Consider the following 14,408-nt stretch of genomic DNA (forward strand, 5'->3'; position numbering starts at 1 on the left):
TTGTGGAAAAATACACATACTAATAAAACAGTATAGAAATATTGCTGCAATGTAAATAAAAGATTCATGTATACTGTGAAATGCAGAGACCTGGCCGGTTTAGTAGTTGCTCTCTATTTTACTCAGTAGTTTAAAAAAAGGAAATAAGTCATAAAAATATAATTATTAAAATTATTATCGGTGTTAGACACTTTTGGCCTCATTTAGCATTAGGAGTACATCCAGAAAGAAATTGCAATTTTGAGAGCTTGTTAATTAAATGAGCGCCACTAGGAAAAACTCCACCCAACCTCTTGCCTGCAGCTGCTGAAGGGAGAGCTGTGTATGATGTGCAGCCGTGGATGGAGTAAGGTGATTGAAAAAGGTAGTTTTGAAAAGGTATGGGTGGGAGAGGTAGAGATGTGTGTAGAGCCCAGTGGCGGACAGTTTCCATTACAGTATGTAGTTGGCATCCCAATATACAGGATACCGGTAGCCAGTCACTGGAATCCTAACATCCGTCAGAATGCAGACGCCAGAATCCCAATGGTCGACATTCCGAACGTAAGTATGCCAGGAAGGGTTAGGTTTAGGCTACATGGAGGGAGGGTTAGCGTTAGGCTGCGGGGAGGGTTAGCGTTAGGCTGCAGGGAGGGAGGGATAGAGTTAGGTTTAGGCTGCAGGGAGGGAAGGTTAGGGTTAGGAATTGGAGAGGTTTAGAATGCTTACCTTATAAGTGCAGGGATTATGACTGTCAGGATACAAGTGTTGGTCATGTGACCTTCAGCATAGTTAGTACCAGTCTCCCGTACCCAACCTACCATTACACCTCGGGAAATTTAACTCAACTTTAACTAGGACAGGCCCCTTCCAACTCTAAATCTTTCTGCACATTTTCCATTTCACCCCTGCACTGGACCATGGTGCGGTCTATCTTAAAACTGGATTTAGTCCTAACCGCATCATAAAAAGATCAATTAAATCCTGCAAAACCTTACAGCTGAAGAATAAAATAGGGGCAATAGTCTTCCTATACAAATCACTCAGATCATTAATTGGGCTTGTTTGAACAACATGCTCACCCCCCATATAATACTAATTGGCTGAATCGTGTTATGGGGCCCAGGTTATAAAGTTGCATACCAATTTCTCCTAAGCAATTGGGTCTGATCCACTGACCAGCCTGAATTGTGTGATATTACATTTTCAGTGAGAGGTGTGTGTAGTGGATGTTATATAATGGGAAGGGGGCACTGTAATGTGGCAGAATTTTAACTGGAGGCCACTGTAATGTGGCACAATATGAATTGGAGGGCACTGTAATGTGGCATAATCTGATCTGCTCATTGTAATGTGGAGGGCACTAGAATATTACAGATTAAGAACTGGGGCACTTTAATGAGGCACAACATGATCTGGTGGCAATATTGTGTGCCATAATATGCACTGGGGCACTGTAATGTGGAATAATTTGAACTGGGTACACTGTATGTCATAATGTGAATTGGGTAAACTGTGTGGCACAATGAGACATCATGTAAACGAGGGAACAACGATGGGTCATAAAATAAACTAGGGCACTACAATGGGGCATAATATTAACTAGGGCACTGCTATGGTTCAGAGAATGAACTAGGGCACTATTATGTGGCGTACAATGAGTAACTGATGTGATGTCTCTCTAGAAGCATTGGGACAGGGGCCCCTTCAATCTGTTGCTATGGGGCCCACAAAGTTCTGGTTATGCCCCCGAGTTCAGGATTTGTGGCAATGCCATAAAGGACCTAGGCAATAAGGTTAGAAGGAAATGCATGGCTTTTTTTATTTGTTAACATAGTGCATGTATTTCGTTTTAAACAGACGGTATGAATACCTATCTGGAAAAGAGGAAAATTGCATTAAAAAGGTCCTAGGGAGAAAACTAGGTGAATCTGTGGCCGGGAAGGGAACTCTCTTAAAATACAGGTCCACAGAACAGAGTATTCACAAAAATGAAAAAAAATTTTTTTTTTACATTCAGTTATTTGCATTTATCCGATTTGCATAAAAGTGTAATAAGGATGTCAGTATAACATTTTTAACATTACAGACCAGATCTAAATCAAGGTTCAGCATTTACTCTGTTGCCATACAGATCCACAATAAATGACTATCTGTACCGCCTGTCTCTGAATGAGCTGCACAGAATAATTACAGTATTTCAGACTTATTCGTTTTTTTCATAATTACTGCGACTTGTACGATTGTGTCTCTATAAGCTCAGCAGCTGAATGACTATAGTGCACAATACAAGCATTGTATGTTTTACAGATAGTTAAATCTCGCCTCTTAAATACAGTAATTGTGAGCCTGTAAAAGAATAACACGTCACATCCTAATAATAATCATCTGTTAACTGCAGCGGTGGTTATTTTGTTCCCTACGTGCCAGAATCAATATTTGATGAAAGCGCACAGTGTACAAGTCACCTGAAGTTAATTACTTAGCAAGGGCCTTCATTTTCGCTGGCCAGCAAAGAACTGTTCTCTTTTCATTGAGAGAACAGTTACAGTTTAAGTAAAAAACAAACTTAAAATTATTTTTCTAGCACCTTTTGCAACAAACGGTTTTCCTGCAATGGACACTTATAGTTTAAGATCGTCACTGTTCTATTCTTCTCTCATTTTACTTTTTAAACTTTGGCATAAAAGTAATTTTTTGACTAAAACCAGCAGCACAGCTTAGCAATCCCAACAAGGAGCTCAGCAACAAAGAAAGATCCTCTTTGATCTTACACTGCTTCACTGGTCAGTTACTGAACAAAATCGTTTACATCAGCCAATGAAACGGCTGTTCTTAGCAATTCTCGTTCACTGCATGGACATGAACAATAATCGTTCACAAATCGAACAATTTACCCTTATGTCGCACTGTAATAGGGCTGCACCTCACGAAAAACCCTCCTGCTAGTAAAGGATTCACATAAACAGCACCAATAGATTTCTGACGGCGCACAAATTTAAATTAGTTATAACTTTCATCGAGCAACCAATTTTATCTGTATAAAAATGTATAAAAAAATTAATCCAATGTAACTTAAGACAATAACTTACAATATATAGTACAGAACAGGTAAGATATTGGTCCCCTTTACACAAGGGATAATCAAAATATTGAAGTTCTATTATTCAGACGAAATTGATCTTTAACCCAATGCGTTTAATCCTCGAAGGGACTTCATCAGGGGCATACGTTTTTGAAGAACTGTTAAGCTGTACTCATTGTTGGAGCCATCATCTTTAGGCTGATAGATGGATACCCTTTAAATGCAAAAATCTGTAAAATTCTTGTACACTGTAAAGGATCTTTACGTCCTGGTGGTACCCTTGTATTTATCCAGGCTTTTCTTTGAATAATGATTAAATAATGGTGACTAATGGTGCACCATGTGACAGTGATTGACAAACATATAGCCGGTCCTCTTTTTCAGGAGATGTAGGACCGATATAGTGTCCAACTAAAATCCAATTATTTTGAATCAGAAAGTGCAATATAGTTGAATCCAGTCTTTGTGTGAGTCTCTCCCATCCTAAATTGCAAGTCTTACAATGATGAAGTCCTGATGAAGTTCTTTGAGGATGAAACGCGTTGGATTAAAGATCAATTTCATCTGAATAATAGAACTTCAATATTTTGATTATCCCTTGTGTAAAGGGGACCAATATCTTACCTGTTCTGTACTATATATTGTATGTTATTGTCTTAAGTTACATTGGATGAATTTGTAATACATTTTTATACAGATAAAATTGGTTGCTGGAAGAAAGTTCTAACTATCTAATTTAAATTTGTGTGCCCTCAAAAATCTATTGGTGTTGAATAATCGTTCACAACCTGAAAAACGATTGTTTGATTTGATTATAAAACTTGCCCGATCATCCTGACTATCCGTCTGCCGATTCCATACACTGCATGTAGATTGCCTTCATACAGTTTGTCCTGCTGTCCCTTCTCCCCTTGTACATTCCATGCTTGAACTAATAGAGTCAACTGCTAGGACAATGCAGCCTATTAATTCCCCAGTGACAACAGTCAAGCACAGCATTTCACTAGTCTCCAGAGAATTCATAGGCTCCATTCTCAATACTGTGTACATAGTTCTGAGTCTGTTGTCCTGTATTTTCGTTGAGATGAGATGCTAAGACACACTGGTTAAGGCATACAAACCTGAAGCTAAAAAAAAACAAGATAAAAACTCCACAAAACAAACAAAAACATGAATGAAAAAATGCCCAATAGACGCTGACACTTTTTGATCTTGGTTAGAAAAACAACAGGGAAACAAAAACACAGGGCAGTCTCATCGTAATAAAATAAGTTGAAATGGCAACAAAAGACCATCTGCATAGCTGTGCATTTGACTTGCCATTTAAAGTAAAAGCAATGCTGGCTGGTGGTCTGCAGTCAGTGTTGCTGGGGTTGGTAGATGGAACCTGGAAAAGTGAATATCAGCAGACTGAGGATTTTGGTAAGCCTTTAGCTATAAAGAACTGCCAGAAAGGTCAATGACGCCACACGACTGTTCTTCTCAGGCACAATGAAGGACTACTATTACAATCAAGGCAAGAGGTGGTTAAGAGGAGGTCTTTGAGCAAAGTGGTTGCAGTTTGTAGTCTTGTTAATGCTTGGCACAAAGTAACAATATGATGAGGAGGTCATGATACGTCGATGATCTATATACTCCCAAACTTGGCAGCATGATGAAGGCAACTGATGTCATAGTCCTGCACTGTGTCCTGACATTTTATTTTTTTTATAGGTACCAAGCAACATATTAAGCCAGTAGGAGGTGTCAGCAGAGTGCACTGTGTGAGTCCACTGATCGTTTAGTAGGGCTCAGATTTTAGGCTCTTGTAGAGGCAGCAGGTAAATATCATTCCAAACACCTGAGGAGCAAATAACAAGTATTAGGAAAAACAGTATAGGATAGTTAGACATACCCGTGGGGTTACCACTACAGCAAGGGCGTAGCTACCGTAGATGCAGGCAGTGCAGCTGCTATGGGACCCAGAGCTGAGAGGGGCCCACCTTCCCTGTCAAAGTTACATGTGTTATATACCTTTTCGTGATTGGGTGGTACATAGGGGTCCTTTCAATCTTCTTCCTTGGGGCCTGCAATATATCTAGGTATGCCCCTGGATTTGCTCATTGTAGTGTGGTATAATATGAACTGGAGGGCATTTGTGTAATTTTATAATATATGAACCGGGGCATTGTACGGGGAGCACTATATATCATAATGTGAGCTGGGGGTACTGCGTGGCGGTATCCGTTCACATGGTCGACTATTAAATGTTATGGTCGACAGTCATTAGGTCGACATTGACATGGTTGACATGGACACATGGTCGACACATGAAAAGGTCAACAGGAATTTTTTAACTTTTTTTCTTTTGGGGAACTTTTCCATACTTTACGATCCACGTGGACTACGATTGGAACGGTAATCTGTGCCGAGCGAAGCGGTAGCGGAGCATTGGCACCATGCCCGAAGCATGGCGAGTGAACGCGGTGCACTAATTGGGGTTCCCAGTCACTTTACGCAAAAAACGACACCAAAAAAAGTTAAAAACTCATGTCGACCTTTTCATGTGTCGACCATGTGTCCATGTCGACCATGTCAATGTCGACCAATAGTGGTCGACCTAATGACTGTCGACCATAACATGGTCGACCATTCATACCGGAACCCTGTGTGGCATAATGTGTACTGGCAGCTCTGAAATATGACAGAGGGTGAACTTAAGCACTACTACGATTCATAAAAGAAACTAGGGCACTACTATGGGGCATAACATTAAATAAGGCTCTAATATGGTTCAGAAAATTAACTAGGGCACTATTATAGGGCATAAAATTAACAACTGCTGCAGAGAAGTGTCTCTCTAGAAGCATTGGGACGGGGGCCCCTTCAAAATGTTGGTATGGGGCCCACAAAGTTCTGGCTACGCCCCTGCACTGCAGACTGCCAAAAGGCACACAAACTTATTGTGCTTATATTATGTGTCTGTCTTCATATAAAGACAATGCATTGCAGAATCAGAAATTTACATAGTATTAGAAATTAATCTTCCAGCTACTAAAAGGTTCGTCATGCCAGTTATTATACCCACCTGAACAAACCCGATGCTTATGCCCACCGTTCCAATAATAAGCAGGTGAGATCGGATGAAGGCTTCCAGTCTGGTGATGCAGCCACCCTGGAAAGAGAAAATCACATGTATACTGTACAGAGCTATCCACACAGAAGTGAGACAAGCGATGCCCTCTGTATTGTAGGAACAACAGTACATACAGTGTATGGAGCGAGTTTGCCAGCAATGAGCCATCATTCCCTGGCCAACTTTATCCTTTGCTTTCAATATAAGGTCTCATGTTTTTTTGTACATTTTCCTAAGGACATCAGAAATGTCATCTGCCTCTAGTAGCAACAAACAATATATATGATATAACTACTGGACCTCATTCAGGTACGGTCGTTGTTGCCGAGCATGCTGCAAAGTACTAATGTTCTGGACTTTGCGCATGTGCAGGACCTGCGTGACGTACAGTAGCATATTATATTTATTTTACATTTTAGTCACCACTGGTGCTTTCAGCACAGGCTGGTTTACCCCAAAATTATGGTTAAAAAAAACAATGTGGGGGTTTACAATGAAATCCCAGGGCTATTACAGGTCAAAAACATGGGAACACTTATTGTAAAGAATAGGGCAATGTTAAAGATTAGAAAACAGTTCCAGCTGCTCCCACAGGAATTATTTCTCCTATTTTGGCTGCTGCAAGAGGTCAGGTTTTTTTTCCCCTTTTCTTTTACAGGTGCTCAAGTGAAGGTAAAGAGAACTACGTCAGAGCAATGAGGCCAGGTAAGCATAAAATAAAGGCTGAAATTAAACAGTTTTGTTTTAAATAATTATTATTTTTATACATTAAACTGTGCCTTTATCAGATTTTTTTTTATTTGGCAAAACGACAGGTTCCAGCTGGCCCTGTGGTTCTACAGGTGCCAGCCAGCCATACTTGGATCTACAGATTGCCTAAAAATTGAATTTTTACGCTATTTAACTTTTTTTTTTCTGTACCCATTGTTCTTAGGTACGGGGAAGAGCCCAGTTGACACCGGGGTTGAGTCAAGTTGCCACTTTGACGCATTTTTCTGGCCCAGACACCCCTGGGAAAGCCAGCCCTAGTTCCAACTGGCCTTGGGCAGTCTGGAATCATAGCGGAGGGACCCTCATGCTGCAGAGACCTTGTCTATGGTTCCAGCAACCCAGTCTGGCAATGCCCAGCACTGGTTATCCCAAAATCAGGGGGGACCACAAGTTATTCTTTCCCCCTGATTTTGGGGTGACAAGCACTGGACTGAAAGCACCAGTGCTGGTTACAGACATTCCTGAACATTCTTAGTAAACCTGTTTGCATTATCAAAACGAAAGTGTAATGATAGAATACTTCGTGCACCATTCTCTTTAGGTGAAAATCAACGAACAACATAGCATAAGCAGCTTTCACAGTCGGTCCTTACCTCAACTTTGTAGATGTTTGAGGGGTGGTCCCGGACCCCACATTTAGGGGTAACAGTCTTACAGCAGCTGTCCGGAACCAGGCGATTTTCAGCATCAGGAGACTGTATCCAAACGCTGTCCTTCCAATCCTGGGAGTTGTTACTGCCACAGCATTTAAACTATACAAGAGGAAACACAATGCACACAAAGCCACGGCCAGTGAGAGACGTGTGATAAACAGAGTGCAGGTGTAACATACAGAGGGCAGCAGGTGTGCGTCTGTTGTGAGAAATAGCAAACTGTTACGTATACATGGAGCAATAGGCCAAGATAGGGACAGCTAATTAGTAGCACACAAGTTATTCACCGTGGTATTTAACACCCACACATCATCATCCAGTGCATGTGCGTGTCAGGGTGCATCACTGACTGCAGAGATGAATGAGAACCATGGTGGCAAAGCTGAACATTTCTTCTGTGTGTAAAATGATGGAAGTAACGATTTCAGCACACTGAGCACTAGAGCTCCTCTCACCTCCTGCTGCAGTTTGTCCACAGCATTGGTCACCCTGTCCTCCCCTGGCTGCTTGTACTTCTTGGTCATGGTGTCCTTCAGGCTCTGCTTCAGTTCATCATTTAGCTGCAGAGACAAGACAACATTGCTTAGCCCCATATGGCTTACGGTCGACAAGAGTTAGGTCGACAGCTATTGATCGACATGCATTTCCATGTTGACCTAATGACCAAGTCGACCTAGTCACCCTGTCAACCTAGTGCATGTCGACCAATAGTGGTCGACCTAATGACTGTCGACCTAATGACCCATGCCCCCCCCATACAGAGCCTGTGTTCTATAACACACTCCATGTTTATCAGAGTCTCTCTCCCCTCTCCTCAGTTTATACAGGAGTATCAGTGTAAATGTGTTTTAGGATGTCACATGTGCTAGCATGGCTAAAATAGAGCGGTGTTTATTTACTAAAGCATGGTCTGTGCATACATTTATTACTGGAATATGTGCAATAGTACATCATACACTGGTTACACCCACGAGGTGTACGGAAAGCCAGGTGTAATATACAGTAACAGTGTGCTTTTTGTCATGTTAGCTTGCACAAAAAAAACAAAAAAAAAACAACGTTCATCACAAAATTGCTTATTTCTTCTTTATGCTGGGCATACATTCTACAATTGGCCAGATAACTGCGGATTGGCCAGGCCAGATAATTGCAGCGTGTATGTGGGCGTCCGATCCCAAAATATCGATTGGTCTGCCATGCCATATCGTCCAGCATGTCCCTCTGATTTGATATTTTCAAAGTGTACGGTCGCCCACTTCAGACAGTGTATGCCCTGCAGCGGCCAACTGACGGACATTCCCCTGCTGCATCACATGGGAAGGAATGGGGAAATGTCTCCTCCTTGAGGGCGGAGTGCTGATATCATGTGACATGCAGTGTGAGAAATCTCACAGTGTATGTCCTGGATATCAGCATAGAAACATAGAATTTGGCGGCAGATAATAACCACTTGGCCCATCTAGTCTGCCCATTTTTTTTCTTTAGGTAATCCAAACACTTTTTGAAACTTAATTCGTTGTAAGGATAATTGCTCTACAGTCTTAGCTATGGTGGCCAATCCCGGGATCGGGATCGGCGGGATCCCAGGATTTAGGGCCAAAAACATCCGGGATTCAATTTCCGGGATTGGAAGCTCCAATCCCGGGGATTGAGGGATCAGTGTTGAGCGTCCACAGGATGTTCACACACTGCCCGGCTTACTTCTTCCGGCTCCCCAGCGCAGTGCGAGAGGTCACGCTGCACCGTCACATGCTGCTGGGAGCCGTCAGAGGATGTTCCCCACCCACCCGCCCCCGGTGTTTGGTGAGTTATGTGCGCGAGGCGAGGGGGCGGCCACATAGGTAGAAGCCAATGCCGGGTATCCCGGGTTTGGCCATTTTTCAATCCTGATACCCGGGATTGAAAAAATGGCCCCGGATTGGCTTCCCTAGTCTTAGTCTCTACCACCTCTGATGGGAGGCTATTCCACTTGTCCACTACCCTTTCTGTGAAGTAATTTTTCCTTAAATTTCCCCTGAACCTCCCCCCCTCCAGTCTCAGTGTATGTCCTCGAGTTCTATACTCCTCTTCCTTTGAAGAATGTTTCCCTCCTGAACTTTGTTAAAACCCTTGGTATATTTGAAAGTTTCTATCATGTCCCCCCTTTCCCTTCTCTCCTCCAAACTATACATGTTAAGATCTTTTAGCCTTTCCGGGCAAGTTTTGTGATGTAGGCCATGCACCATTTTAGTTGCCCTTCTTTGTACACTCTCTAATGTATTTATATCCTTCTGGAGATATGGTCTCCACAAATGGACACAGTATTCCAAATAAGGCTGTACCAATGACCTATACAGTGGCATTATTACTTCTTTTTTCCTGCTACTGATACCTCTCGCTATGCAACTAAGCATCTGACTTGCCTTCCTCATTGCTTTGTTGCATTGCTTTCCTGGTTTTAAGTCACTTGAAATAGTGACTCCTAAATCCCTTTCCTCCTCAGTAGTTTCCATTATAGTACCCTTGATACTATATTTTGCCTTTGGGTTTTTGAGACCCAAGTGCATGATTTTGCATTTTTTAGCATTAAACTGTAGTTGCCACGTTCTTGACCATTTCTCAAGCCTAGCTAGGTCATCAATCATTTGTTTTACCCCTACAGGTGTAATGAGGCTGCGCTAAATTTGATGAATACAACAATGTTGATATAATAAATAAAACGGTTTTATTCCTAAAAATGGTACAATAGGTATATATTAAAAACTAAATTCATAAAGTAGATACATGTCAGAAATAAATTAGTATAGTTTCTAAATTTCAAAGAAAAACATTCTAAAGGGTTACCCAATTCGCCAGGTAGAAAGAGTAGAGTTGCAAGATCCAATGGACCTTTGATAAAGCTGCTAGCTGACTGCAGCGAAACGCGTCAGCTGAACCAGGGACCCTCGCCAGGAATAGATCTGAAGGAGGACCGAACCATTCCCCAAATTTTGTCCAGACAGCCTTTTCAAACTCTCGGACTTTATACAGCAAGCATTGCATAAAGGACTGTACCAACCGTAACGCATGAGGAGCTCTCCACCAAAGATTCCGGAGCACATTACCCTCTAACGGTAAATAGTCCATCCATTGGATCTTGCCCAACTCTGAGACTGCTATATATGCTGGACTATAACACTACAGGGGAAAAATAATTGGAACGGTCACCGCAAAAATCTCCACAACTCTACTCTTTCTACCTGGCGAATTGGGTAACCCTTTAGAATGTTTTTCTTTGAAATTTAGAAACTATACTATTTGTTTCTGAAATGTATCTACTTTATGAATTTAGTTTTTAATATATACCTATTGTACCATTTTTAGGAATAAAACTGTTTTATTTATTATATCAACATTGTTGTATTCATCAAATTTAGCGCAGCCTCATTACTTTTTTTCTGTACATTACCTACGGGAGTGACTTCCCCTTTCCTGAGACTGCAGCTTGGCGAAACATCTCCTACCTAAAGCGCCCGAGTACCCCTGGGTAACCAATCTCTTCACCCCTACAGGTGTGTCTACCCTGTTGCAAATCTTTGTATCATCTGTAAAAAAGGCATACTTTCCCTTCAATACCATTTGCAATGTCACCAACAATTATATTAAAGAGAATTGGTCCAAGTACACATCCCTGGGGTACTCCACAGGTAACATTTCCCTCCATAGATTGTATGGTCATATAGAATGTCAGTCATTTTATCTGACCGTGTATGCCCACCATTAGCGCTGCCTGACAGTTACAAGTTCATCTATCAGAGCTAGTAGTATATATCAGTCAGTGTGAAGTATGGTAGCTGCATTTATATATAGTGTTATAGCTGCATTCACCAGGATGTGAATGAGACTGCAGTAGAAGCAAAACATCGCACTTTTTTTTTTCTATATTAACAACTGTGTAGTAGCCTTAGGAACACACGTTATCAGAGACAAGGCCGGGGGCTGCAGCTAATTAGGAAGGAGCATGTGTTACCTGTGAGCAGAATGGAGCACACTGCAGCATGGAAAGAAAGACAGGGACACGGCAAGAGTTAAGCACAAGTATATAAGGTAAACAAACACAAGCAGCAAGCAAGAGGAGGGGGGGGGGGGGGCTGGAAGGGCACAAGCCTTTTGGTAAAACAATCTACATTTTAATATTGTAACTCTCACTAGACACTGAAACGCTTGTTACAATGGGTTACCACGCATATCCCGTTATGGATGAAATGCGGTACTTCTGAGTACAACTCCATATCCTGCAGCTGCATGTTCAGTAGCGTTAGATACACTCAGTAGTATTTAGTAAATAATTAATACAAATTTTAGTTTATTGTTGCACAATATGTTTAGTACGTCTTAAAAGACCCAAACATACTGTAAATACGGTCCCAAGCAATGTGACCGGATACACAAATCAATAGCTGCCTTATTAGTGTATAGGGTGCCGCAATGGTAGTGAAATGCTGAAAATTATAATATGAAAGTCAATGGGAGATAATCACCAAATCAGCAGTCAGTTATACATTTTACAGAATTAGAGAGAGACAGAACACAAACCAAGAATAGTAAATGACATCCAGTAAACAATATTTATATAAATTTATATACGTAACAGGACTCTGATTATGTCTATCTTGGCCTAATGTTAGATTGTCGGATACAGTTTTTCTTTCTTAAAACACTGGCTGTGTCCAATAAATGATCTATTTTGCTGTGAATGAGTCAGAAATCCAGAAATACATCTGGACTTTCAGAAACTTATTTGGGACTATTTGAACCGTGCCCACATTGGAGTGACAGATTTTCCAAATCACATGACCCTGCACGGGCCCCTCTTTAGGAGCGGTGTGTAAATTTGGATACACACGCTTAGTAATCCCTGGAATAGGCAGTCTACAGTCAGGGAGACTGTCACAAGCTATAATTACTGATTTGCCAAGCATGAGCATGCCCTCACATGTGTCCTCTTACTTAATCACATTAAACCAAATTACATCCCCAATGCCCTGGGGGGTGTCTAGAACAAAGATTTCAACTTCATATTAAATGCAGGCAATAATTACACTGGTAGATTAAAAAATATATAAAAAAGACCCACAAAATAAACTATAAATGACTCGCCTGACATTGAAATAACCGTAGTCAAAAGCCGCCATTTTTTTCCTGATGATCAGATACAGGGGGAGATGTATCAAGCCTCGGAGAGAAAAAAATGGGGAGATAAAGTAGCAACCAATCAGCTTCTAGCTGTTGTTTTACAGGCTGTGCTGGAAAAAGGACAGAAGCTGGTTGGTTTGTACTTTATCACGCTCCAAGGCTTGATACATCTCCCCCATAATCCTACAGTCAGTGCAAATTATCTGCAAATTGTGCATTTCCCTCTGACAAATCCCAGACTTCTTTGACTTGTGTCCTATTGGTAGTAAAATCAATCTAACCTACTTTTGTATGCCCAGATTATGGAGGTTCAGCTAAGGTGCGCGTAGGGTTTATGACATGATTAGCATAATCAGGACACGCTGAATGAATCAAATCCTCACCTAGTGAATACATAGTCCTGGGACACTAATTCTCCAGTTATAGAGGTGGGGGATGGAGCAGAATTACGCCATGTGCATCATCAGTCCCCGCCCACCACTGTAGAGTTCCACAGCTGCCACTTTATTTCTATGCTTCACCATCCAAATCAGTCCGTTTCGAACTTTATTAGTAAGACAACCTGGGTGGACCATTTTGGCCCCATGCTCTGCCCAAAATCCCCACTAGCTAGATCATGTTTTATAGAACAGGCTTTTTAGATGAACTGATAGGGATGGAGAATGGGGCTATATAGGGGTAACTCAGACTTTAGGTGGCACAGAGGGGCTCTTAGACCTCACAATTACCTGGGAAATGCAGTATTTATGGAATTTGTGTAAGTGCCAGTATGCCGCATTTTAAGGCACACTGCATAGATTGGCTAACACAACCCAAAGTCATAATGCCACAATCATCAAATATGGACAACTATGCCCCTATAGATGTGGGCTGTAGTGCGTAATCTTATGTAACATAAATAACCCTAAATACCGTTTCTTACGTATTTTCTGTTCTGCTGGGATGTGGAGTAAAGGGGACAGCACAGACATAGTAAGCTATCATGGGTGGGAAAACAATCCAGCTCAGGTCAGCGACATCATTGGGGTTGGGTATGCGTGACCAGTCACCATACTGACACCGGGATCCCGGCTTTTAGATGCCCGGCGGGGGGAGGGCGCGAGTGCAACGAAGCCCCTTGCGGGCTCGGTGGCTCGCCACAGGTTATACTCCTACTCTATGGGTGTTGTGGACACCCACAAGTGGGAATAGTCCCTGGGACAGTAAGGGGGCGGGATACCGGCATCTGTATTGAGACTGGTGGTCTCCTGACCGCCGGTCACGTACCTACCTCCCCATCATTGATATGGCTAATGAGGGACACTTGCGCCAAGTAAGCTGCGTCACACGTCATCTGCCTACACAGTCATAAAGATGGTCAAAATCCATCATAAATGATTGCGCCACTCATCAACTAGTCTGGCCTCAATCAGGAACATAATGATATCATCTGTTCCCATCTACAGTTCATTATTAATTGCTTCCCGCTTACCTGCTGATAGTATATATAGGCCAGGACACCTGCAAGGATCTCCAAGATGAATATACACATCAAAAGGATGAAGTACTGAGGACAAAGGAACAGAAATAAACAATATTAGAATGCAATATGCATTAGCATAATTACTAGACTGCTGCAATGTTTTGTACCTAGTTTACCAATTAAAGCAAA

General features: G+C 41.8%; 1 protein-coding gene across 2 annotated transcripts in view; it reads right to left on the bottom strand.

Annotated features, from left to right (window-relative positions):
* Positions 1–3,753: 3,753 nt before the first annotated feature.
* Positions 3,754–14,408, bottom strand: part of CD151 (CD151 molecule (Raph blood group)) — an 88,410-nt gene continuing 77,755 nt past the window's right edge. The window contains exons 3-7 of one of the 2 annotated variants that reach the window (XM_063944768.1): positions 14,229–14,303; positions 8,059–8,163; positions 7,544–7,702; positions 6,132–6,218; positions 3,754–4,904 (exon numbers count right to left, since the gene is read on the bottom strand). In XM_063944768.1, coding sequence (XP_063800838.1) covers positions 4,845–4,904; positions 6,132–6,218; positions 7,544–7,702; positions 8,059–8,163; positions 14,229–14,303 — 486 coding nt within the window. In that variant the 3' untranslated portion in view covers positions 3,754–4,844. The remainder of the gene's footprint in view (positions 4,905–6,131; positions 6,219–7,543; positions 7,703–8,058; positions 8,164–14,228; positions 14,304–14,408) is intronic. The other variant, XM_063944769.1, reaches the window with a different exon arrangement.

Source organism: Pseudophryne corroboree, chromosome 11, assembly GCF_028390025.1.
Source record: "Pseudophryne corroboree isolate aPseCor3 chromosome 11, aPseCor3.hap2, whole genome shotgun sequence".
NCBI classification, from domain to species: Eukaryota; Metazoa; Chordata; class Amphibia; order Anura; family Myobatrachidae; genus Pseudophryne; species Pseudophryne corroboree.